This window comes from Myxine glutinosa, chromosome 12 (assembly GCF_964187855.1).
Source record: "Myxine glutinosa chromosome 12, kmMyxGlut1.1, whole genome shotgun sequence".
Lineage (NCBI taxonomy): Eukaryota > Metazoa > Chordata > Myxini > Myxiniformes > Myxinidae > Myxine > Myxine glutinosa.
In genome coordinates, this window is record NC_136272.1 from 106,697,868 (window position 1) to 106,724,482 (window position 26,615).

General features: G+C 41.9%; 2 protein-coding genes across 11 annotated transcripts in view; one reads left to right on the forward strand and one right to left on the reverse strand.

Moving 5' to 3' along the window:
• Positions 1 to 5,656, forward strand: part of SCOC (short coiled-coil protein) — a 19,264-nt gene extending 13,608 nt beyond the window's left edge. For 8 of the 10 annotated variants that reach the window (XM_068132343.2, XM_068132346.2, XM_068132349.2 and 5 more), the window contains exons 2-4: positions 220 to 292; positions 3,252 to 3,335; positions 3,447 to 5,656. In XM_068132343.2, the coding sequence (XP_067988444.1) occupies positions 220 to 292; positions 3,252 to 3,335; positions 3,447 to 3,589 (300 nt within the window). In that variant the 3' untranslated portion in view covers positions 3,590 to 5,656. Of the gene's footprint in view, positions 1 to 17; positions 43 to 219; positions 293 to 3,251; positions 3,336 to 3,446 lie in introns of those variants that run through there. The other 2 variants (XM_068132344.2, XR_013620974.1) reach the window with 2 other exon arrangements.
• On the reverse strand, positions 5,657 to 26,613 carry COA5 (cytochrome c oxidase assembly factor 5). The gene is made up of 3 exons (XM_068132355.2): positions 26,326 to 26,613; positions 13,583 to 13,681; positions 5,657 to 6,088 (listed from the first exon to the last, which is right to left on the reverse strand). Exons 1-3 carry the CDS (start codon positions 26,425 to 26,427, stop codon positions 6,047 to 6,049), a joined length of 243 nt encoding a protein of 80 aa, XP_067988456.1. The 5' UTR covers positions 26,428 to 26,613; the 3' UTR covers positions 5,657 to 6,046.
• Positions 26,614 to 26,615: the final 2 nt, after the last annotated feature.

The window sequence follows — 26,615 nt, forward strand, 5'->3', positions numbered from 1 at the left end:
GTTTGTGGACTCATAGAGTAGACTGAAAGTGAATAAATGGAGGTATTTTGAGATTTGAAGGGAATGGAGATGGGAATTTAGTAGCAAAGGTATCAAATGGTTGAGGTAGCGTAATTGGTGACGTATTGAAGATAATAGGGTAACTAACATGTTCCACTCGTTTGATATGCTAAGTGCTCTCAGAAGGTTTGCCATCTTTTCCTGTCCGTTTGTCTGCAGCTGTCTCCATTTCTGGGACACGACCATTGCCGAGCCCTGATCTACGTGATTGCCATGAATGCTGACAGTGAAGGTAACTACCATCTGAAAGATTATCTGAACTCTTGTTTCAAGTTAATGACATTTTGCAGGCTTTTCACCTACGTAGGTTAGCTTTGGAATACCTTTGGAATTCCTTCTTTGGTGAAATCAAGTGGAAGAGAGGAGTGGTATTGTACTGACACAGGGGATACCAAGCAGACATGGGATGAACATCATCCAACGGAATATAATCCCCTGCAGTCAGGTGTAATTTGGGTGATAAGACGAGGAGTAAATTAGTGGGAGTGGAAGGTGACACCTTATGGGAAATATCTGGTAGAGGAATGGAGATGATCAGAAAATGAGTTTAAAATGATGAATGCTGTTACAGTTGTGGCCCAAAATATTGGCACCCTTGCACTTTTTGCAAATAACTCACAATTTTCTCCAAAAATAAGTTGAAATTGACGAAAGTATTTGGTCTCCACAATTCTTTATTTCACTGTTAATATTGCAGAACCTTTCTTTTTGATTTAGAACTTAATATATCCTTTTAAATCAGAAAATAAAAAGAAATGGCATTGACAAAATTATTGACACCCGAGACTTAATACTTGGTATCACAGCCTCTGGACAAAATAACTGTCGTCAAGCGCTTCCTATAGCCAGGAATGAGGTTCCTATTTGGCCCACTCTTCTTGTGCAAACTGCTCCAGTTCTCCCAGATTTGAAGGGTGCCTTCTCCCAACTGCTGTTTACAGATCTCCCCACAGGTGTTCAATGGGATTTAGATTTGGACTCATTGCTGGCCACTTCAGAACAGTCCAGCGTTTTGTCTTGAACCATTCCTAGGTGCTTTTCGAAATGTGTTTGGGGTCATTGTCAAACTGCAAGACCCGTGACCTTCGACGGAGACCCAGCTTTCTGACACTGGGTTGAACATTGCGCTCCAAAATGCCTTGGTAATCTGATTTCATGATGCCATGCACACATTCAAGGCACCCAGTGCCAGGGGCAGCACAGCAACCCCAAACATCACTGAACCTGCTCCATGTTTGACTATAGGGAAGGTGTTCTTTTTTTTTGAAGGCTTCATTTTGTTTTCTGTAAACATAGAGATGATGTGCTTTAGAAAAAATCTCTAATTTGGTCTCATCTGTCCACAGGACATTCTCCCAGAAGGATTTTGACTTGTTCAGGTGTGTTTTGGCAAACTCCATTCAGGCTTTCTTCTGTCTCTCTCTCAGCAGTGGGGTCTCTTCTGGGTCTCCGACCATAAAACCCCACGCAGCATTTCATTGAGTTGGCGATGGATGGTGTGAATTGAAACTGTCATACCTTGTGTCTGAAGGTCAGCTTGAATCTGTTTGGAAGATGATCAAGGTGCTTTCTCCACAATTCGAACAATCCTTTGCTTGATGTTAGTCAAGTTGCTTGATGCAAGTTCTTTCTTGGGAAAACCACATTTCCAAGCTGGCCTCCAAAGCCAGTCGCCGACTGGGCATCCTCCGTCGTGCGAAGTCCTTCCTCGGCACACCTGAGCTCCTCACCACATACAAGGCTTTCATCCGCAGCTCAATGGAATACTGTTCTCCCCTATGGGCCGGTGCTCCTGCCTCACACCTAGCTCGGCTTCACGCTGTTGAAACCAAAGCTTTCAGAATTATTGGAATCTCCCGCGATGAAGCTATCTCTGAGGGCCTTTCACTCACTCACCGCAGGCAGGTAGGTGGTCTTTCTGTCTTCTACCGACTCCCCTCCGGCCTTGCACCCCCAGCTCTCTCTGTGCTCTGTCCCCCAAATATTCCTACAGGTCGCACAAGATCTGCCAGCAACCCTCTGATGGTTAAACTGCCGAAATCTCGGCTCTCTGCTCACCTTCACTCTTTCATTCCTCTTTTCTCCCGCCTCTGGAACAAACTCCCTCACTCCCTTCAATCCCACTCCTCCCTCCAGGTCTTTAAAACAGCTGTTCATCACCATCTCTTATCTTCCCCCATCCAAAACCTTGATCTTTTCTACCCCCGCTAATTCACCCCAGATCCACCTTGTTTGAAATTCCAACTTCTTTCCTGGAAGTCCTGGCAGTGTCCATATGTTTTATACCTCTCCCACCGCCCTCTTCCCATGCCCCCCCCACAAAGCCCTCGCCCTCTCTCAGATCTCTCGATGTCTCCATGTCTCTCGGTCCCTGCTCTCAAATGTTGTGTTTGTGTCCTTCCCCCCTCTCTTTTGTGTCCTTCCCCCTCTCTCCCCATCTTGTCTACCGCTCCCGATGTTATATGTTTTATGTGTCGGTTTGTCTTTCTGTGTGATTAATGTTCGCTCTTTCACGAGCCTCGATGTTGTATACAAAAAAAAAAAAGAAAAAAAAAAAAGTCATAGGATAATGATGGTCCAGTGAGGTTGGCTACAGTGCCATGGGCCTTAAACTTCCTGATAACATTGCCTATGGTGGACACAGAAACATCAAGGTCTCTGGAGATGGACCTGTAGCCTTGAGATTGTCCATGCTCGGCTACAATCTTCTGTCTGACCTCCTCACACAATTCTCTGGTTTTCTTTCTTTTCTCCATGCTCATTGCGGTACACACAGTAACACAGAACTGCAGAACGACTCATTGTCTCTATTCAAACTGGTTGAATGAGTGATTTTTATATTGCAGCCACCTGCAACTCACCACAGGTGAGTTCACTTCCAAAGTAAAGGAGAATCACCTGCTTGAAATCTAATTATTTCTAACAACTTCTAAAAGGTGCCAATAATATTGTCCGGGACATTTTAGGATTTGTGTGGAATAAGTTAAGATTTAGTAATGTTTTCAGCTTTTTTTGTTTTGCTCCACTGCAAACTAAAGAAATACACATGTGGATACCAAAAGATTTATTAATTTCATCAATTTTCTGGAAGAAATGGTGCATTATTTGAAAAAAGTGCAAGGGTGCCAATATTTTTGGCCACGACTGGATGGGGAGTGACTGTACCTTATTGTGACCATTTGCTGTTACAGTTGTCGACTATGAGAACCAAGAGGATTTGGAGGAAAAAACTCGACTTATCAATCAGGTGCTGGAGCTCCAGCACACCTTGGAAGGTTAGGCGTTAACCACGGGGGAAAGGGAGTCATTTTCGAGAGATATCTTAACAACACGTTAGTTTTACCCATCATGCCATGCTTGCCTCTTCCCCACCCCTGTCACTGCAGACCTTTCATCACGTGTCGACGCAGTCAAAGAAGAGAACCTCAAACTGAAATCGGAAAATCAGGTCCTAGGGCAATATATAGAAAACCTCATGTCTGCCTCGAGTGTTTTTCAAACCACCGATTCGAAAAGCAAACGGAAGTAGGGCTTTTTGCGTGCGCGCATCTTCTCACCACTGGAGCTGTGATCCTGGGTTTAACCGTGGCGCGAGCCGAGAGCGAAATGACGAGTGTAAAGGATGGAAATGTGTCGGGAGCTAAAACGGTGATCGAGATGAATCCCCTTTTTTGGAATGCGAGATGGAATGGGGACGAGTTTGGATAATACGCTTCGAGTCAAAATGGAGGTTCGAAACCCAAGTCTTAACGCGTCGCACATTTAGGAATGAAACCAAGTTTTAAATTGCCGAGCACGTGCGATTGTTTTGACCGCATGCTTGAACCGGGCGTGTTTCAAATGCTCCACCAATGTCCGTTGTGCACATTGATTGGCGGGTTATAGTTTTGGTGCCAATCGCGTAAACGTTTCACCATGCTGTGCGATTACCGATTCAGCGGCCACGTTCGACTCAAAATTGCAAATGTCACGGTGGGGGCGATAGTGGTGTAAATGATGTAGAATCGGTGCTTTTTTTGTACCTTGCTCGGAGTTTGCAATTATGTTGGAAGGGGTGTCACTGTTGACACGGACGGTGTGATTACAAGTGAACCGGAGAAGTTTTAAAAGTTGCTGAAAAGCCATAAAACCGTGCATGTGATTGCGTGTATAATGCACTGTGCTTCCATTGTCGTGCGTCATGCAAAGCATCCTTATTATTTAAAATAACGTGATATTCTTACGTTTCATTACATTGTCTTTCACTGCATGGCTTTGCTGATTTACAAGCACACTAACTTGGGAAATCACTCACACTCTCACTCTCTCACACTCACTCACTCTCTCTCACACACACACACACACACACACACACACACACACACACACACACACACACACACACACACACACACACACACACACACACACACACACACACACACACACACACACACACACACACACACACTCTCTCTCTCTCTCTCTCTCTCTCTCTCTCTCTCTCTCTCTCCTCTGAAGGCCTACACGAAATGCCCTTGTCTGGGAGGCCATTTGTTCGCATTGGAAAAATCCATGGACGGTGATATTGTGATGTTTGATTGCTCTTTTTCCCCCATTTATTCATCAATTGATGAAGTACAGATTGCCGATTATCGGAAGTAGCTCTCGAGGAAATTTGTACAGATGGCAAAGAGCAGTGTAGCGCTCTTACGTCTGATGGAGCCCTTTCGGAGTTAAGCTGGTAACGTGTCGGGCATCTGTCCAACCGTCACGTACATATTGTTTTTTTTTGAACAAAGAACTAATTGATTATTTCCATTATTGTCTTCTTGGGCCGCAGTGATCCCCGACTGGAGCCTCAAGTTCTTAAAGTGTTTTGGTATGAAGCTGTTTGAGCATTTAAAAAAAAAAACTTTTGGAATGTCAAATAAGCAAATTGCTTAAGATCGTCTTCCACAACATATTATTTCTTTCAAATTTCAACCAAAGTGGCTTAAGAAGGTCGCTGCATTGGGATTGTACCGTCAGGTTCAAGAAAACGTTTAAACCTTCAAGTTAAGTTGGCACTTTGACTTCACGTACCATAAAATATTTTTGATTTTCCACTCGGAAGTTTTATTTATGAAGATCCGATACGTGTATAACTTGTCGCAAGAGTTTTTCGGGCTAACTTATACATGCCCGTCTGATCAAACTGTCATGAAATGTGATGTGAAAAGCGGAAGCCTAATTGAGATGAGATCCGCCTGTTATGATTAACTTTTGCAGACCATCTTTAGATGTTTACTCTCATCAGTTTGCTCTTGTACGTGGTATAAAAGCTTGATAACACCCAAACGAACCGAACGTGTCATGGCTGGATACGAAGGCTGATACCTCTAGAACTACAGATTTAAACTTCCGATCCCTCAAACATTTGTGGCAAAGCTGCGTGACCCTTGCACCGACCGTACTAGTAGAATTGTTTATAATATCGATTAAATGATTCAAATAGCATTAAGCTGTATAAATTTTACCATAGTGCAGTATTCTCTGCTTTATTGTCTTTGTGCTTTGTTGCTGCTGACATTCCGTGTTTGTTTGTACATTGAAATAAAGAGGGAATACAATGAAATTCCGGATTTACTTTTATTGAAAACCAGCAAAAGTACCCGTCCCCAGCGACGGGAAATGTTTAAGATATTCTATCAATTTAAATTATTTCAAGGACTTCAAACCAATTGGTCGTCCTGTTTGTCAAAAATTGCTATATTGGTCATTTTGGCCTCAAAACAGCCCATGCCTGTGGCCACATAGCCCATGTTACTTCCCGCACAAAGTTGTATGTAACCAGAGTATGGAGGTTGTAGCTTTAAAGATGTAGCTGTGCATAAGGAACAGACCGAAAGAGACAGACATTGGTGCTTACATATAAATATAAATGATATTTTATTTTACATCAAATTTTATTTTTTTTCATCCACCAGAAATCCATTTTGATCGCCACCGTTTGTAGAGCAGCCGTCTAGTACCCCTTTCTCCCACGGAACCGTGTTCGGTTGTCAAGCTGCAACAAACAAAAACAAACCCCAAAAACGGTGTTGTCATTACACCAGCAAACTTCATCCCAATTGGATAATGCAGTACTTGGTGCTCAAGTATTTCCAATTGCTCTATTTCAATTGCAATGTTCCAATTGGATTCTCCACTTGTGTTAACTTTGCAATGGAGATGAAACAGGTTAGTACTTGAATCCAAAGCCAAATGTTGTACAGCATTGTAAAATGAGAACTTTATACAGTCGTGTTCAGTTTCCAGTTTCTGCTTCTCTTGGTCCTCCAAGAGATCTGCTTCCGAAAACGTAAGTAATCGATCCGGGTTCATCTGTGCTGCTATCGATTTTATGTTACCTGTTTGTGTCGATTGTTTTTCGGATTGAGTGGTCTTTCATGCTCATTATTCCCACACTTTTTGGAAATAGTAATCGGCTGTCTGTCCATCTGTCACACTATATCTTCCTAAACGGTTGTGCAGAAATGAATCAAACATAGTAGTTATGTATGATCAACACATGGCAAGAATGGTATGCGAGTGGTATTTTGGCTCTACCCCCCTAGAACAGGGTCAAAAGGTCAAATTCCAAAAAATGCAATTACAGGCACATTTTTGAACAATTTTTAATGAGACTTTGTATATGCAATTAGCATTGGGAAAACAATGAAATATGCAACGATTTTTTGGATTATCCCCAGTTCATGCCCACCTTGGATGATGGCTTAGAGTCACAGGGGTCAAAATGGAAAAAAAACAACTTTGATATTGGGTCATTCCTGGTGGAACTTTTTGCCACCTTTCAACTTTGCTTTCGGTGGGAAGTATGGGGATTTGTGATCGTGTGCCATCGACTTCGCTCTAGTTACCTCCGCCATCGAAGGTGGACGAAGGTTGTATTTTTGCCCTTCTTGGATGGTTGTGTGTGTTATTCTGTCTGTTTGCATGTTTCTTTATGTCAATCACCTACAGGTCACAATTTCAAATCGATCTTCACGAAACTTCACCAAATGGTAGAGTTTATCATAAGCAAGAAGCCCATTGATTTTGAGGTCAAAAGGTCAACAACTTAGGTCGAATTTCTAAAATCCTCAATTTTTATGTGATGGACTTGAAATTTGAAGAGTTGCATATCACGTCACTGAATTCAACCACCTATTTTTGAGGGCAATATAGGCCAAAAGGTCAACATAGGCGGAATTACTAAAATTGTAAATTTTCTTCTTATTGCCTTGAAATTTGAAGAGGATTTGCATAACAGGTCAATTAATTCAACCACCAATCGTTTTTAAGGTCGGCACAGGCCAAAGGTCAATAAATGAAGGTGGGATTTCTAAAATCCTAATTTATTTATATATATATATATATATATATATATATATATATATATATATACAGTCACGTGAAAAAGTAAGTACACCCCATGTAAAGTTTTGAATTTTTCAACATATTTCAACATACAGCTATTTGATCTTCATTTCAACAATATTGATAGATAAGGGTGATATAATACAACAAATATCATGAAACATTTACATTTTGTAGTCCATTGTATAATTTAAATAGACATAAATGCAAATTTCACATGTGGAAAAAGTAAGTACACCCCTACATTTATCATCACTACTTCAAATACCTAAAATTAGAATCAGGTGCACCCGCTCAGGTGCAAATGATTAGAACATTGTTCGAGAGGATCTTGGAGGAACCTGTCTTATTTAAACCTCAGACATTTAGTTTGGTTTGCTCTTTGTTGTTGAAGTGTGCGGCGTCACCATGCGTAGATCAAAAGAGCTTTCTGAGGCCTTCAGAAAGAAGGTTATAGATGCCTACGAGTTTGGGAAGGGATTTCAAAAGATCTACAAACAATTTGAAATCAATCATTCGACTGTCCGGAAGATCATCTACAAGTGGAGAAGATTCCAAACAACTGCCAACTTGTTCAGGCCAGGCCGCCCCAGCAAGTGCAGCCCGAGAGCAGACCGCAAGATGCTGAAAGAAGTCTCTAAGAACCCCAGAATGTCATCACGGGACCTACAGGTAGCTCTTGCCACTGTTGATGTCAAAGTGCACGAGTCTACCATTAGAAAGAGGCTGCACAAATTTGATCTACATGAAAGGTGTGCCAGGAGGAAACCTTTGCTGTCCAGAAAGAACATCAGGGCAAGACTAAAGTTTGCCAATGAACACCTAGGCAAAGATCAGCACTTCTGGAACAATGTGCTCTGGACAGATGAGTCAAAGGTAGAGCTATTTGGCCACAGTACCAGAAGACATGTTTGGCAAAAACCAGACAGCATTTGACCCCAAGAACCTGATACCAACTGTAAAGCATGGTGGTGGAAATATTATGGTTTGGGGCAGCTTTGCTGCATCAGGGCCTGGGCAGCTCACCATCATATAATCCACTATGAATTCTTCATGGTACCAGAGGGTGCTTGAGGATAATGTGAGGCCATCTGTCGGAAAGTTGAAGCCCAATCGAAGGTGGACCTTGCAACATGACAATGACCCTAAACATACCAGTAAATCCACCAAGGAATGGCTGAAAAGAAAGAAATGGAGGGTTCTGGAATGGCCAAGTCAAAGCCCGGATCTAAATCCCATCGAGATGTTGTGGGGGGATTTGAAACGAGCTGTGCATGCAAGAAACCCTTCAAACATCACACAGCTGAAAGAATTCTGCATGGAGGAGTGGGCAAAAATTTCTCCAAGTCGATGTCAGAGACTGGTAGACAGTTATAAGAAAAGGCTACTTGAGGTTGTTTCTGCCAAAGGGGGCAATACCACCTATTAGAGCCAAGGGTGTACTTACTTTTTCCACATGCGAAATTTGCATTTATGTTTATTTAAATTATACAATGGACGACAAAATGTGAATGTTTCATGATATTTGTTATATTATATCACCTTTATCTGTCAATATTGTTGAAATGAAGATCAAACAGCTGTATGTTGAAATATGTCGAAAAAGTCAAAACTTTACATGGGGTGTACTTACTTTTTCACGTGACTGTATATATACCGATACCGGTCAAAAGTTTTAGAACACCTCAATTTTTCCAGTTTTTATTGAAATTTAAGCAATTCAAGTCCAGTGAATAACCTGGAATGGTACAAAGGTAAGCAGTAAACTGCTCGAGATGAAAAAAAAAAAGTTTAGATTAGCAAAAACGGGAAAATAATGTAAATTGCACAGTTGTATTGTAAAAAAAAAAAAGGCCTTCTTCAGGAAACAAGAAATGGGTTAACAACTTAAAGCTGTTCTGCAGCAATGTGAGCAATTTAAGCCTTGAAAGTTGATGCAAACAATTCCTACAGGTGTCCCAACCTCTGCTGATTACTTGATTACAAACCCCCTGTCTCTATGAAAGCAGTATTGGAACAGACTGTTATTCCACCCTCTGTTCTGAAGCATTATTTGGACAATATTGCACTGCAGGAAGTAGTATATTGCCATCATAATGGCGAGAAAAAGGCAATTAACAAAGGAAGACAGACAGACCATGATAACCCTTAAAAGTGTAGGTCTTTCCTTTAGAGAAATTGCAAAGAAAGCCAAGGTGTCAGTGAGTACAGTCTCCTACACCATCAAAAGGCACTTGGAAACTGGAGAAAACTCTGACAGGAAAAGGTCTGGCAGACCCAAAGCCACAACAGAATCAGAAGACAAGTTTCTGAGAGTCAACACCTTGCGTGATAGGCGGCTCACAGGACAACAGCTTCAAGCGCAGCTTAACACTGGTCGAAGTAAGCAAGTCTCAGTTTCAACTGTGAGGAGAAGACTGAGCTGCAGGTTTGACAGGTCGAGTGGCAGTAAGAAAGCCATTGCTAAGATGGCAAAATAAAAAACAAGAGGCTTGCCTGGGCCATGAAGCACCGCCAGTGGACTACTGAAGACTGGAAGAAGGTCTTATGGAGCGATGAATCAAAATTTTTAATCTTTGGTTCATCATGCAGGGTTTTTGTATGCCATCGAGTAGGCACAAAAGGATGGTTCCTCAGTGTGTGACACCAACTGTCAAACATGGAGAGGAAGCGTGATGGTCTGGGTCTCTTTTGCTGGATCCAGAGTCGGCGACTTGCACTGAGTGACTGGCACCCTGAACCAAAAGAGCTACCACAGCATTTTTCAGCCCCATGCAATACCCTCTGGTATATGCCTAGTTGGTCAGGGGTCCATCCTACAGCAACATAATGACCCTAAACACACCTCCAGGCTATGTCAAAACTACCTTCGAGGAAAAGAACAAGACGGTGGGCTTCAAATCATGGAATGGCCAGCACAGTCTCCAGACTTAAACCCCATTGAGCTGGTTTGGGATGAACTGGACAGAAGGGTGAAAGCAAAGCAACCTACAAGTGCAACACATTTGTGGGAACTTCTGCAACAGTGTTGGGAAGAAATTCCCGAACAATATTTGATTTCCATTGTAGAAAGAATGCCACGAGTGTGTTCGGCGGTTATATCTGCAAAAGGTGGCTACTTCAAAAATTTAAATTAAATTTTGTTAAACAAAATGATTCTATGATTTCTTTTTTTTATCTCCAATTGTTTATTTGTTCTATGCTTAATTTCAGAGTACATTGAGACATTGAACTGCGTAAATTTCAATAAAAACTGGAAAAACTGAGGTGTTCGAAAACTTTTAACCGGTTGTATATATATATATATATATATATATATATATATATATATATATATATTGTTGCGGATATGAGGATTGTATTTTTTTATTGTGTTGTATTGTATAGTAAATTGTTGTAAATATCACCCTCTGTAAAATGTAATGATTCCTTGTAAATACCTCCGTAGTGTAAAGGTCAAAGGGCGTCCCATAATTAGTACATAAAGCATACACGTTAGCCAATCATAGATTTCCCCCTGGTTGATAGTTATATCTTTATTATGTGTATTAGGGTAAGGCCTTGTCTTCCATTAAGATGACACTCCATTGCACCAAGTGAAATAAAATAGATCCCCTTTCATTCCCTTCCCCAAAATCTCCATTTCCTTTCACATCCCCTTTCGTCATTGCCAAGCCTCGATTGCCAATTACATCCCCTCCAAAACCACCATTGAACATGTGCTCGGGTCGGGGAAGACGGGCGTGCCCGCCCGTCGTCATCAAGGGCGGAGCCAGAGGGTTGCACGACCAACCAGGGCCGAGGTGAGCACACCGATGGGCGTGTCCTGAAGGCCGGTGGCTTGATCGCCGGAGGCGTTATAAAGGCGCGCGCGCAAGAAGCAAGGTGGCGTTGAGTTGTCGGTGGTGAGGAGTGATTGGACCAAGAGAGAAAGAGTGGTTGGACCAAGAAAGAGAAAGAGTGGTTGGACCAAGAGAGAAAGAGTGGTTGGACAGGGAGACGTGCAAGAGTGTTGTTGAGTTGAGGGTTTGGACCAGACGAGTCAGACGAGTCCTGGCAAAGCACGCGACGTCCACAGCCGCAGCAGAAGCGGCAGCAACCGCAGCTTGGGGCCTGAACGGCAGTTTTGAGCAGGGCCGCGAAGGAACGGCGGCTGCTAACCGCGCCGATCGTGCTGCAGGACCCCCTTGGACCTTCCTCTCCCTCCAGCCATCCACCTCCTGCCTTTCCATCCTTTTTGTGTACGTGAGTTTGTTCTGTTTGTTTTGTCCCTGGGGATTTAATTAAGCTTGTATAAGGAATTTGCACTGTGTCTCTAATATCTTCTGTATATTATTTTATTATCTTTCCTTCTTCCTTGGTTATTTTGAGCCTGTATATAGTAGGAATAAATTTAGTAGTATTTTCAACCTTTTTTTTGTCTTCTTCTTCTTCTTCACATCCGTGTCGCTTTTGTCTTTTCCATATTGAATATCTGTGGCGCGATCCGGCCAACGTTCGGGAATCGGGTTAGTCGGGGTAACTGTACGACCGCGGGGCCATCCGCTCGGCAGACACAACATCTTATCCGCGGGCCGTAACAATATATATATATATATATATATATATATATATATATAGATATATATATATATATATATATATATATATATATGTCAAAGGTCAAGTTGACAGTGTCATCATTTGCATAAAACAGATATGACCAAAAGTGTTTGTGCTACGTGTCGTCAAGCTTGACACAAACGAGTTGAAAAACATGATCTACAAATGGATAATGGGAAAGATATGGTCAAAATGACCATGTTCAAAGGACAAGGTTATCTCGATTTTTGTCATACCTATCAGGCTCCCCCCTGTCGCCTTCTTGTTTGTTACTTGCAAAATCTAAGATTTTTCAAGTATATCTCAAAAGTTATGGACGGATTTGGATGAAACTTTGTGGACAGGTTGGGTGTTTGACAAGGACGAATTGATTCGATTTTGGTAAAGATCTGAATCCTGATCCAGATATGAGAACGTTTCAAATTTTGGAAGTGACTCCATCATTGAGTGATAGGGCCAAAAACTATATATATAACATGATGTTTCAAAAAATTGTGGATGACTAATGACAAAACTTGGTCGATGAGTTGGATAGGTGACAATTACAAGCTAGCTGATCAGGTTTTGGTTCATGACTAGATCCAGATCCAGCTGATCAGTGGGATACAAAACGTAAACTGTTCAGCCTGGCAAAGGTATGCACTCTACTGAGCACCGTTCTAGTCACCTCCACCACCAAAGGTGCATGGAGGTTATGTTTTCACCCCTGTCTGACTGTCTGTGAACAAAATATCTCAAAAAGTTATGGACGGATTCAAACGAAATTTGGCAGAGATGTAGCGTATGTGACAATGACGAAATGATTAGATTTTGGTGAAGATCCGGAGTCGGATCCGGCTAGTATAATTTAAGTGATTCTTCACCATTTATAGGGCCAAAAACGATACATAGCAGGATATCCCAAAAAGTTATGTACGGATTTGGACGAAACTTGGTGGACGAGTTGGTTCGGTGACAAGAACAAGCTGATTAGATTTTGGTTCAGGTCCGAATCCAGATCCGGCCTAACAGTGGGATACAAAACAAACTGTTCAGCCTGGCGGAGGTATGCACTCTACCGAGTGCCGTTCTTGGTATATTTATTTTGATTATTGACTTTGATAGTTTTGGGCCTACCCGATTTTTCCCCTCTCTCCCCCTGACCTCTTTTTGTTTCTTAGTCCTCAGTTGGTTTGTTCCTTTTTCTGTTTCATCCCCGCTTTCTCCTTCCCCTTCTCGCTGTTTCATTCAGCTTGTTCACCACCATTTGTCCTCACCCCTCCCTTGATCTCATTTCTAATCTGCTGTTGGCGTTTCCTCGTTTCCATTCTGCTCTAGCTCTTCCACGAGCCTCAGTCATGTAAAGGAAAGGAATACCCTTGGTTTCATCAGCTTTGTGAGTGTCAAATCACTTTCCTGCTGGTATCAAACATCGTGTGCAAAAGTCAGATTCTAATGGAATTGGGGATCATGATCCAAGAGCCAGCGAGTCATAATACAGTATTCCAATAGAATTGTTTATGGTGAATTGAACACATTGTTATGTTGCTGTTCATGTTACCAGAGATCTTTTGCATTCGAAGAAGGAAACCTGCAATGCTTTGCAATGAGCATCCATTTCCAAGTCGTTTTTCAAGCAATCCTTGGGCGCCATTTTTTTCTGTGGGAACATGAGCATGTGATTAGTAGTAAATCCTGACACAACTAGAACGGCATTCAGTGGAGAGCATACTTCCACCTGGTGAACAGTTTACGTTTTGTATCCCACTGATAGGCCCGATCTGGATTCAGACCCGAACCAAAATCTAATCATTTCGTCCATGTCACATATACACTACGTCTCTGCGAAATTTCGTTTGAATCCGTCCACAACTTTTTGAGATCTTTTGTTCACAACCAGACAGACAGTCAGCGAGGGGTGAAAACATAACCTCCATGCACCTTTGGTGGCGGAGGTAAAAAATAGATTCATTTATAAAGGATTACGAGAGTTTCTAATTGCATATGGGACAGCAGGATATTGCGAGTGCCATTTCACATTTTCTTTCTGGTACCAACCATGGTGTAAAAAAACCCCCAGATTCTGGTTTAATTCAGGCACATGGATCCCAAGTTTAACCTGGTGGTGGTGTAGCACAGGAGTGATTGGCCGAATGGTCTTCTACTCTGTCAAATTTCCTTGTTATTCTCACCAGAGGAGAATGTATTGCATTTGGGTCAGTTTCTTTGTCTGTCTCCACAATGTGCTAACACAGTCCACAAACGCCATGTGGGAGTAGCCAGTATTACAAGCTATCTTTTTCAACCGAGTACCTCTATGGTTTGTATAATTAGAATGTGAATACGTCTATAAAGTATGTACAATTAGAATGTGAGTACATATATAAAGTATGTACAATTAGAATGTGACTACCTCTATAAAGTATGTACAACTAGAATGTGAGTATGTCGATGAAGTATGTACAATCTGAATGTGAGTACATATATAAAGTATGTACAATTAGAATGTGAATACGTCTATAAAGTATGTACAATTAGAATGTGAATACGTCTATAAAGTATGTACAATTAGAATGTGAGTACCTCTATAAAGTATATACAATTGGAATATGAGTACATCTATAAAGTATGTACAATTAGAATGTGAATACGTCTATAAAGTATGTACAATTAGAATGTGAATACGTCTATAAAGTATGTACAATTAGAATGTGAATACGTCTATAAAGTATGTACAATTAGAATGTGAGTACGTCTATAAAGTATGTACAATTAGAATGTGAGTACGTCTATAAAGTATGTACAATTAGAATGTGAGTACGTCTATGAAGTATGTACAATTAGAATGTGAGTCCATCTATAAAGTATGTACAATTAGAATGTGAGTATGTCTATAAAGTATGTTCAACTAGAATGTGAGTACGTCGATGAAGTATGTACAATTAGAATGTGAGTACGTCTATAAAGTACATTCTTTTAGAAAGCGAACATGTCTGTTAAGAACGTGAGTACATACGTCAAGATCATGAGTGCATCTATAAAGTAGGTACTATAAAAATACGTCTTAGGTTCTATAAAATACACATTACGTTTATCTACAAAATACATGTGGTCTATAAAATGCAGATGATTGGAAGATGAATCCATACAATACAACTGAAGAGGTTTGTCCGCTGTATTGACCTTTTCTGCATAATCAAATCCAATTATCGCACATCAGATTTCAAGAAGATGGGGATGGGGGGGGGGGGGGGTCATTCACTGTTTCGCCTTGCTGGGAGTGTGAATGATGCCCCAGCATGTGGATTTCAATGTGTCCATTTCATACACCACGATATTTAAGATTTATAAAATCAAAACAGAAGAATAGAAACCATAGAGTTCGGTTTGCGAGCACACACCAAGAAACGCAACGAACCGTGCAGGGTGAACCGTACCTAAGCCCCCCTCACATCACATGGGAAGTTCTATGCAAGTGGGTGTGGCAAACCACCTCAGACAGAATAAATTATGTTCATGCACTGAGCGGGCCAATGCGAACACATTATCAAATTTGTCGGCATCCTGTTTTCTCTCTTAATCTCAATAATAATAATAATAAAACCAGAGCATTCCAACTGCGTCGCCAATATGCCTCCGTTTAGGGGTAGATGCCCTCATTGACCGTCCTAAAAATAAACAAGTTTGATTGAAATCCCTTCAGCTGTTCTCAAATATCACATTTTTAGCAGACATGACAGGTTTCACATCGATCTGTGAAGCGATTTTAAAGTTTTTTTTTTGTTTTAATATCAGCTTTCAAGCTAATATGGCTGCCAAACCATGTGACATATGATATCAAAAATGTATGCTCTGCATATTTATGGGTAGGGGATCAGGTTTGTGAAGTTTTGTGTTGATCGGATAAGGTTATTTTTTCTATCCAATATGGCTGCCACATGATGTGACCGATGACGTTGTCGTGATCAACTTTTAATTGCCATGCCTAGTCGATGACACACGTAAAGCTTTGAGTCGATCGCTTTGGTGGTTTGGGAGAAGATGTTTTTTTAAAGGTTTTAGATTAAATCCAATATGGCTGCCAAACCATGTGACCTATTGTTACGTGTTACCTCCCCAAACCCCAGTTACGGTTCCACTCAGAGTCTCGAGAGGGAATGCGGCAAAAAGATGTTATTTTGAGTGTTCTAATAAACCTTGGTAAAACCACACCAATGCAATTGTAGAACAAACAAGTAATTGTATTAAGAACTCTCACATACACAATTATACAAGTAAAAATTTGAGAATTTGTGCTTATATAAAATGTTGGAAGCATTTCGTGTTAAAAGTGGTTAAACAAGTTTTTTTGGATAATTCGAGGGTGCTGAATTCAAAAATGCTGTTTAACCGGTTCAATTTTGGAGTCTTAACCTTCAAATTGTAAAAAACAAAATGCCCGCCATTTTCAGCATATTTTTTGCCATAACTTGAATTTTAAGCAACATAGAAGGCTCAAAATAGTGGCAATACCCATGTTTGTGATACTGAGGATTCCAAATTTACTGTTACCTAAGTTGTAACTAGTTTGGTTTCGCCGCCATGTTGAATTCCAAGATGGCCGCCATATTGATCATCAAGATGGCCACAATGTTGGATTTAAATACAAAGAAACAAATTGAAATATAGTACGCCTGGAGTCTTTTGCAAAGTGTGCTTTGGACTATTTTGAAAAGCGAGTAAAATGAGAATGAAGGAATTGTGGTCTTGTGGTTGAGTTACATACACCTTCGCCTTCATGTGACCCCAGAGGAAAAGGTCACATTGGGTCAGGTCCGGTAACCGTGGAGGCCATTCGATCACGTGATTCATAGCAACCCTTTCATGGAAGAGCTCTCCGCCAGTATGTTATCTGGGTTATTGACATGTATATTGATTATACATGTATTGTATACCTGTGATTGTAAACACTATTAACGCCCTCTTGCGGGCATTACTGATATGTGACTCGGTCACGGGAATAAACTACATGTTAACACCGCATTAACGAAGCGAAGCACCACTGAGGCACCTTTGCATAGGTGCCCAGTCTTGCTAAAATCCTTTGACGCCCATACTTCACCCCCTTACTTTGATGCCACCCATGGATGTGGACTTTCTCGTCTATGTATGCTGTAGACTGCAAAGAAAGCAAAGGCAAAGAAACGACCATCAAGGCAGATAGAAACATTCATTCTACAGCGACTTGTGACAGCTTCCAAAGCAGGGCGTGTGATAAACCTGGACCTGATTCTGCAGCATGAGCTTATGCCTGTGCCAATTTCACTTGCTGCCATGAATGGGAGTCTACATACAGGCAGTAGCGGTAAATCTCGACTGGCAAATGAGTTGATTCAAGATGTCTCAACCCCAGAACAAGTGACATTAACTGGAAGTACTTGCTTAGTAATTGATGGTCAAGCACTGGTGATGGCTCTTGGAAAGCCCAGCAGAATAACCACATTTGGTGAATTTGCAGATGCGTTTGTGAATTCAGTGTTTGCCATGGGGAAAAAATTTGAGAGAGTTGACGTAACTTTCGACCGATACCAGCAGGATTCCATCAAGACTGGAACCAGAATGAAACGTACCCGGGCCTCTCGACCAATACGTCGGGTAATAGAAAACCAAAACGTTCCTCTACCAGACAAATGGACCAACTTTCTCTCACTTGGAGAGAATAAGGCAAATCTAGCAGAGTTTCTTTCTCAGCAGCTCATGACAAATGCGGTGTCTATTGCACCCACAACACTTGTAGTGGCTGGAGGATTTGCACAGATCACAGACGTGAAATCTTCAGATCCAGAGATGGACACATCATCCCTACAGGCCAACCATGAGGAGGCGGACACAAGACTTGTTCTTCATTGCGTCGACACAAATGCTGAAACAGTGGTGTTTTTAGTGCGTGACACTGACGTGCTGGTCTTGTTAGCTGCTCATTTTGATAAGATGCCATGCACTCAGCTGTGGATGAAGGCAGGAACTCTTAAGAAGCCAAAATACATTCCCATCCACAAACTCCACCAGAAACTGCCACCTTGCCAAGTGGAAGCGTTGCTGCCATTCCATGCAATTACTGGTTGTGACAGTGTGTCACAGCTTGCTGGCCACGGCAAAAAGACAGCCTGGAAGGTGTTTCAAACACACAGCCAATTATTGACAGATCTAGGCACAGAAGATATCACTGGAAGTAATCAACGATGCAGAAAAGTTCATATGCCGTCTTTACAAGGTACCCGATGATGTGGACAGATGCGACAAGGCACGTGTAATACTCTTCTCTAAGGGTTGTCCACAGGAGACTCTGCCACCAACATCAGATGCAGTGAGACTACACATAAGGCGCGCACATTACCAGGCTCTTATTTGGAAGCGCGCAACCATCGCTACTCCAGTACTCCCCCAAGTAACAGACATGGGATGGACATACATCGATGGGAACTTGGTGCCGAAGTTGATGACGCTATCTCCAATTCCTAAGGCATGTCGCGAGATAGTAATATGCGGATGTACCAAAGGATGTATAAATGGCCGTTGCAGCTGCAGAAAAGCTGGGCTAACATGCACAGGAGGATGTGCATGTGCATACAACAGACAACTAGAATGCAGAAACAGAACAGACTAAGATAGACAGGTAAACATTTGAGAATGCCAATATTGAGCTATATGGTATTTATATAGTATAATTACTAAAAGGCAGCCATTTTGGAACTTTACCCCTTTTTAAAATGCACTTTAGAAATGATTTAATATCATTTTTTTTGTTCTAAAGAAATTAAAAGCGCATTTGACCAGTGAAAGTGATGTACATAAAAAAATACACCCCAGAAATTACCAAAAATATGGCGGCCATCTTGGAATTCAACATGGCGGCGAAACCAAACTAGTTACAACTTAGGTAACAGTAAATTTGGAATCCTCAGTATCACAAACATGGGTATTGCCACTATTTTGAGCCTTCTATGTTGCTTAAAATTCAAGTTATGGCAAAAAATATGCTGAAAATGGCCGGCATTTTGTTTTTTACAATTTGAAGGTTAAGACTCCAAAATTGAACCGGTTAAACAGCATTTTTGAATTCAGCACCCTCGAATTATCCTAAAAAACTTGTTTAATCACTTTTAACACAAAATGCCTACACTATTCGAAAATTCTCAAATTTTTACTTGTCTAAATACTAACACTCTTAAAGAAAGTACCATGAAAATATAATTTGCATCAAAGGAACAATACAAATGATGGTAGCATCATTCCCCAATGGTCTCAAAGCAATAAACTCACGATACGCCAAATGTGAGTGGAATGTAACACTCCCCAAAGTACGTGCACAAATCCCCACGCGGGGTGAAGGTCGAAGTCGTGCAGAATGGCAAGAACAGGCAGGTATCGGCACGGCTGCGAACGAGGAGTTACCGAGGTGGGAGGTCGGGCAGCTGGTGGCACGGGGTAACAATCCCCCTAAACGTGAACGCAATCCACGCCGCCCCCGCCTTCACCAATGCTTAAGTCGATATGGAAACCAACGGCACTCCAAATAATGATGTCGATATGGGAATCCCAATGACAAAACATGAAGCACCAGGCGGACAGCCTCTTCGAGGACAAAATGGCAGATCGGCCTGTAATGGAGGCTCTTGCTTTCCCTCCAACAATAGCTCACACTTGGTGATAAAACCCGAGACGCAGGTTTAATTGCAATCGCAATATAGGACGATATCGCGGGTAATCCCTTTCCCGGGAAGCCTCAACTCATTCGCGACCAATGTCAAAAAAGTCTGCTCGCAGCCTCGAAGCGACTCACTGCTGTCTCCTCCTCTCCCTGCCGATCTCACCCTCTCTCTCCTCTTCCGGTTTCTTTGTCGCGTTTTCCTTTTTAGCTGAGACGAGCAGCTCTATGAGAGGACCGTGTTGTTCTTGTTGTTGGGGTGCCTTTTTGAATAGCGCATGCGCATACACTCGGACGTGCGTTGGTATAAGGTAAGAACATCGCGGACTAAAATCGCGATTTGTTTGAAGAAACCAGAATAAATTTAGCAACAAAGACAACATGAATGTTTTCATATCAATCTCGTTTCACAGAACTTGACACAAATTAGGTGTAATCAGTTGATGAAGCATGTTGCTTCGCAAACAAAGGACAAGACCAGAACTGATAGACAAAAAGACGCTAGTGCATGCGTATAATTTAATGACTGGTCGAATTTGGTAGCGCATATTGCAACAGATATCCTCATGATTCTACATGTCGCAGCTGGTGACCACACTGTGGTCATTTTTCTCTTGTTCCTTCACAAACATTTATTTTTACCTTTTACTAAAGTCATCTCCATTTCACACAAAAATCTTAACAATATTACCTAAAACTAAAAATCCTACAAGTATATAATAACAACAAAGGCGGAAGCGACTAATCCATTACACCTATGATGTCATAAATTTAATATTTCAATACAAATGGGTCATTGATCATGTGCATGTGATTTCATATTTTTAGGATAAGGCATTCGATTAAAACATTAATGGCTGGTAAACCACTTCACCGATGTCATCATTATGATGCTTTTGTTTCCCATTGGGAGTACTTGACAATATGCCAAGTTTCTAATTTTTCCATTCAGTGGTTTCCGAGAAATATATTTTTAATTATTTGCGTTTAATCCAAGACGTCTGCCACACCACGTGACCTATGACACCACAACTACCATAGAAACATTCTACATGGGTACCACTCATACCCTGAAAGTTTCGTCTCAATTGGACACGTGGTTGCTGAGAGAAACAAGGCTTAGCTTGTATGGACGGACGGACAACCCCAAAACATAATGCCTCGGGCCACCTTACCCACTCAGTCTTCACACGGTGAGTCTCATTCAATTTTGTTTCTCATATCGATTAGATTCAGAAAACGCTTACTATATTCAATACTTTTGGGGTTTTTTTTTTTTTTTTTTCCAACATTTCCATTTTATTCATAACTTTTGGTGTTGGCTGGCCTGAGATCGCAAAGTCCCAAGTTCAAGCCCTTGTCATTCTGTTGAATTAACACCAGGTGGGTTGACTCAGCCTGCCACCCTTCCGATGTTGGCAAAATGAGTACCAGCTTACTGGGTGGAATGAGCCGTTCGGGTATTCTGCATCGGACTGACGACCTGTCCAAGATTGTGACCAATAGCCAAGGAAACTGCTTTGGCAGCCCTATGTATATGAAGATGCAAAAAAGGAGTGGTCATCATCATCATATAACAGTAATATATCTCCCTATCTATATAATAATACCGTAAGGACTCGACTTTGTTATCCCTTTTACGCTGCACACAGTGACCTGATGCCCACGGCACTAATGCATTTACGATCTACGAACCGCGCTCTTTGTTTATCACATACAGCCACACTCGAAAAATCTGAATTAGTCGACTTTGGGGCCAAAAAGCATACGATTAACGGCCGATACGACGCCATCTTACGACGCCATCGTATTGGCGTCTGCTGGGCGAAGGCGATGCGAGCTGTCCGCTGATTGGACAGTCGAGTGGTGTGAACATGGCTGGTGTGAACCAAATGGTCTTTTTATTCCCTTGAACATTTTAAATTAGGATATATAAGGAAACGTCTTTATCGTCATTTTAATAAAGTTAAATGGAGTGACGTTGCGATACCATGTTGCATAAATCCGTTGCATAAATCGGGTGCGTTGCGGGTGTGGCTGTTGCGGGTGCGTTGCATAAATCCTCGTAACTCAGAGAGGTGTAGCAGGTGGCGAGACGTAACACTCCCAGAATGGCGCTATGCCGATTCCTATTACGAATCCATTCATTTTTCAAAAGTATATTGTAGCGTTGTCATTTAAGTAGATTGCAATAAATACGTTGTTCATATATGCACTCTTCATTCTCATCTTTCTTCCTAACTCTTACTCGGACAAGGAAAGCCCCTATGCCATCCATAATGGTACACTCTATCCATACACCACATCCTCCCTTCCGTGGATGTTCCACGGGCATGGCCATGAACAGGCTAACAGTGCTGCAGTGTGCGTGCCGGAGTGCCAGGTAACGGCTGTGCCAAGGGATGGAGTGTCGGAGATTATAAAAAGGATCTTTCATTTTAGGGCGTGTATTTTAGGGTAAACTGTGACGGAGGATCAAAGGGGTGAGAAGGAAACAGAGTAGGGTAAGGGTGGGGGTTCGGAGGGGATCGATCATTAGAGAGCCACAAAAAGGAGTTCTATAAAAGGTTTACCATTTGGCGCGCTTTCTTTCCCTCCACCACCAAAGGTGGATGGAGGTTGTGTTTTCACCCCCGCCTGTCTGTTTGTCTATGAACAGGATATCTCAAAACGTTGTGGATGGATTCGGACGAAACTTGGTGACCAGGTTAGGTATATGACGAGGATGAATTGATTCAATTTTGGTGAAGATTCGAATCCGGATCCGGATACGGGAATTTTTAATTTATTAAGCGATTCATGACCATGAGAGATGGGGCCCTAAAACGATATATAGCATATTTCAAAAAGTTGTGTACGAGTTGGTTAAATGAGTTGTTTAGATGACAAGAACAAGCTGATTCGATTTTGGTTCATGTCGGATCCAGATCCAGCCTATCAGTGGATACGAATCATAAAATGTCCACCTGGCGGAGGTATGCGCTCTACTGAGTGCCACCACTGAGTGGACAATCCAGAGCATGCATTTGTGCCGGTGTCGGCGATCGTTGTTCATATACGCACTCTTCATTCTCATCTTTCTTCCTAACTCTTACTCGGACAAGCAAATCCCCTATGCCATCCATAATGGTACACTCTATCCATACACCACATCCTCCCTTCCGTGGATGTTCCACGGGTTTCGGCTAGTCTATATAATAATAGCGTAAGGACTCGACTTTGTTATCCCTTTTACGCCGCACCCAGTGACCCGATGCCCACGGCACTAATGGATTTACGATCTACGAACCGCGCTCTTTGTTTATCACGTACAGCCATACTCGAAAAATCTGAATTAGCCGACGTTGGGGCCCAAAAGCATCCGATTAACTGCCGATACGACACTATCTTACGACGCCATCGTATTGGCGTCTGCTGGGCGAAGGCGAAGCAAGCCGTCCGCTGATTGGACAATCCAGAGCATGCATTTGTGCCGGTGTCGGCGATCGTTGTTCATATACGCACTCTTCATTCTCATCTTTCTTCCTAACTCTTACTCGGACAAGCAAATCCCCTATGCCATCCATAATGGTACACTCTATCCATACACCACATCCTCCCTTCCGTGGATGTTCAACGGGTTTCGGCTAGTCAAACAGTATTTCTGATTATACACGTTGCTCTACTTGCAATGCAAGTGAGACAAGGATACAATCAAAAAGCAGCTGATATTTCAATAATTTATGCGCATGCTTTTTAAAGTGTGAAAGTGAATTTTTATTTATTTTCTCTCAAAACCTGTCGGTCAAAACACTATATCATCTATTTATTACGTAAGCAGAAATATCAGAATTTCCCTCTTCCCCTCTCCACTGTATTCTCCATACGTGAGGGGTGGTGGCCTGATGCGACAATGATTCAGGGAACGGACGACATGTGCACGCGACCAGATCCCCTGGCGAGGGTCTGCAATCCGATTGCTTTTCTACTCATTACTCTGCGCTCGAGAAGGGGAAATTGGGTTTAAGCTATCTGTTGTGTCAAGTCCAATCAGTTGTAAGTACGTGTCTGCATTTTCAAAACTCATTTTCTCGGCAACCGTTGGTCCAAATAACATGAAATTTTCACCATTGTATGCATCTACTCGTGTATAAATATTTAGTGCTAACTTTGACGTCGTAGGTCATGTGGTACAGGCGCATCTTGGAAAAACTGAACCATTATCTCCGAAACCACTCCATGGAAAAAAAAATTGAAACATGGCTCATTGAAAAGAACTCTGCATGGGGAATAAGGGTCGTTAACAATGACGTCATCGATGCCTTCATTATGACGTCATAATTCGAAAACTACAACGCTTAGTCTGATCAGTTTGAAATTTATTGAGCGTGATGTACAATTATATTGGAGAATGTACATTTATGACATCATCGGTCACATGGTCTGGCGGCCATATTGGATCAAAGAAGAAAAAAAAACCTTAAAAGTAGAAGCATTAAGTCGACTGCACGGGGTAAGTATTCCATGAAGACCATCCAAGTCCTCGTTAGGATAACCTCGATGTTTGCTCAACCCCCTTTTTGTTGGCTCGTTGGGGTTTGAATCTCGTCCTAGTTATAGCCGGCGAAGCCGGTGTTGTCAATAAATGAGTACGTATTATGTTGAAAACCTGATTATGCCTTGGCTCAAGAATCCGAAGTGCAGTGGAGGCAGCCATCTTGCGGATGCGGAAGTATGCATAACAAATTTAAAACGTTCATTAGGAGTTTCTTTCACCCGTCATCGTTTGATTCACAATCTTATGCACCTCCAATGTATTAATAAAATAATTTAAGACCAACATCGGCCCGCACGGGCCTGGTTATCTTCAACAAAACGCGTCACCAAACACCGGACCCAATGAGAGTCGAGCATTTGCAAAAATATTTCTAAAATGAAATCACTCAATGGTGGCCGCCATTGACCGGATGTGGAAGTTTGCATAAAACAATTGCGAAAAAGTTCAATAGGAGTTTGTTTCACCCGTCGTTCTTTGATTCACAATCTAATGAAACCTCTAATTAGTAATTAAAATACGTTAAGACCAACCTCGTTATCTTCAACGAAAATCGTCATCAAACACCAGAACCAATGAGATTCAAGCATTTGGAAAAAAAAATTTTTTAAAGCTTATTACGCGTTTCGGAGGGTGAAAACGGCATCAAATATTCTAACATTGACGAAGAATTATTTTTTAGAAATCTCGCGGCCGTATGGGATAGTTTTTCACGGCCAGAAATACGGTATAAGCGGTTTACATATTTAGTTTAGAAATACGGATAGTTTTTCATGGCCGGAAATATCCGAAGTTGAGACGGAATTCACCGAATTAATCACTTCAAGCTAACCTCTTCTGGTGGAGGAAGCCGCAGTGCCCGGAGAGTCAGAGAACCAGCCCTGGCGCCTGACAGCGACTGAAGTTAGAAGACGACACACATACTGTGAAAACGTATGTTAAGCCCAGTTAAAATTCCTTAAAATAGGCCCTAAGCTAGCACATCATATAGTTACTTCCTTAAGCTTCTTGTGACATTTATTGTATGCAGGTATTGCCATTGGGGAGGACTGTCTGCTCTTCTCTTTTACCAAGTCTTACCAGGTACGGTACTTACTACACCTACCTACTACCAACTACCTAACCTACTGATGCCATAGTGATGGGTAAAATAGTGGCAAGAGGCTTTGGCTTCGCCGGCTCATTGCGGCTTTGCAGTCGGTACTAGTAGCCGGCGAAGCCGGTGTTGTGAATAAACGCGTACGTATTATGTTGAAAACCAGATTATGCTGGATCCCTTGGCTTGAGAATTCCGAAGCTGTGACGCACCAAATCGCTCAATGAAGGCCGCCATCTTCCGGATGCGGAAGTATGCATAAAACAATTGCAAAAAAGTTCAATAGGAGTTTGTTTCACCCGTCTGTTTGATTCACAATCTTATGCACCTCTAATTTGTAATTAAAATACTTTAAGACCAACCTCGTTATCTTCAACGAAAATCGTCACCAAACATCGGAACCAATGAGATTCGAGCATTTGAAAAAATATTTTTTTAAAGCTTATTACGCGTTTCGGAGGGTGAAAACGGCGTCAAATATTCTAAAATGGACGAATAATTATTTTTTAGAAATCTCGCGGCGGTAGGGGATAGTTTTTCACAGGCGGAAATATCCGAAGTTGAGACGGAATTCACCGAATTAATCAAGAAGGAAATTTTATAAATTTTAATCTCATCCAGAATGCAAATGGTGCCATTTTGAACTAGGTACGGTACCTACTACACCTACCTACTACCAACTACCTAACCTACTGATGCCACAGTGATGGGTAAAATAGTGGCAAGAGGCTTTGGCTTCGCCGGCTCATTGCGGCTTTGCAGTCGGGTACTAGTAAACTGTCACCCCGGTGTTGCACATGCATGGCGCCATCAATGTACGTCCAGCAAAAGGACATCAAGGCGGAGACGTTTCCGTGGAGCAACATGAATGTCAACTGAGGTATTCCATGGCTATAACACCCTCGTTATGTCAATTCTCATTTGCCTCTTTGTAATGCTTGAGCCGTTGCGGTGATTATAAATTTTAAAAAAGGGATGAAACAATACCTCCATAACGCATGGACTCTTCAACAAACAATCCTTGAGGTCTTCTCTCAAACCTGCGCACGGCCGAGGATCAACCTCTTTACCCTCGTAGAATAATGGCATGATCGCGGTCGTTTGCGGCCTAAAACTAGAAACACCTGAGATAAACAGAGTTCGTGAAAATACAACCAATCGCTCAGCTGAACGAAATATGTAAAATACAAATGCCCTGAGGGCGGCACATTTTGTACAATTTAGCCGCAGTCCTCAAGGTTTCTGCCCTCAGAGCAGATAGTACCCTCGAAAGATTT

Coding starts and splice junctions, on each gene's coding strand:
- COA5 (XM_068132355.2), bottom strand. CDS start 26,427: ATGCCATTATTCTACGAGGGTAAAGAGGTTGATCCTCGGCCGTGCGCA. Junction 13,682..26,325: donor AGAGTCCATGCGTTATGGAG/GTATTGTTTCAT, acceptor ATGTTCCCACAG/AAAAAAATGGCGCCCAAGGA. Junction 6,089..13,582: donor TCGAATGCAAAAGATCTCTG/GTAACATGAACA, acceptor TGTTTGTTGCAG/CTTGACAACCGAACACGGTT.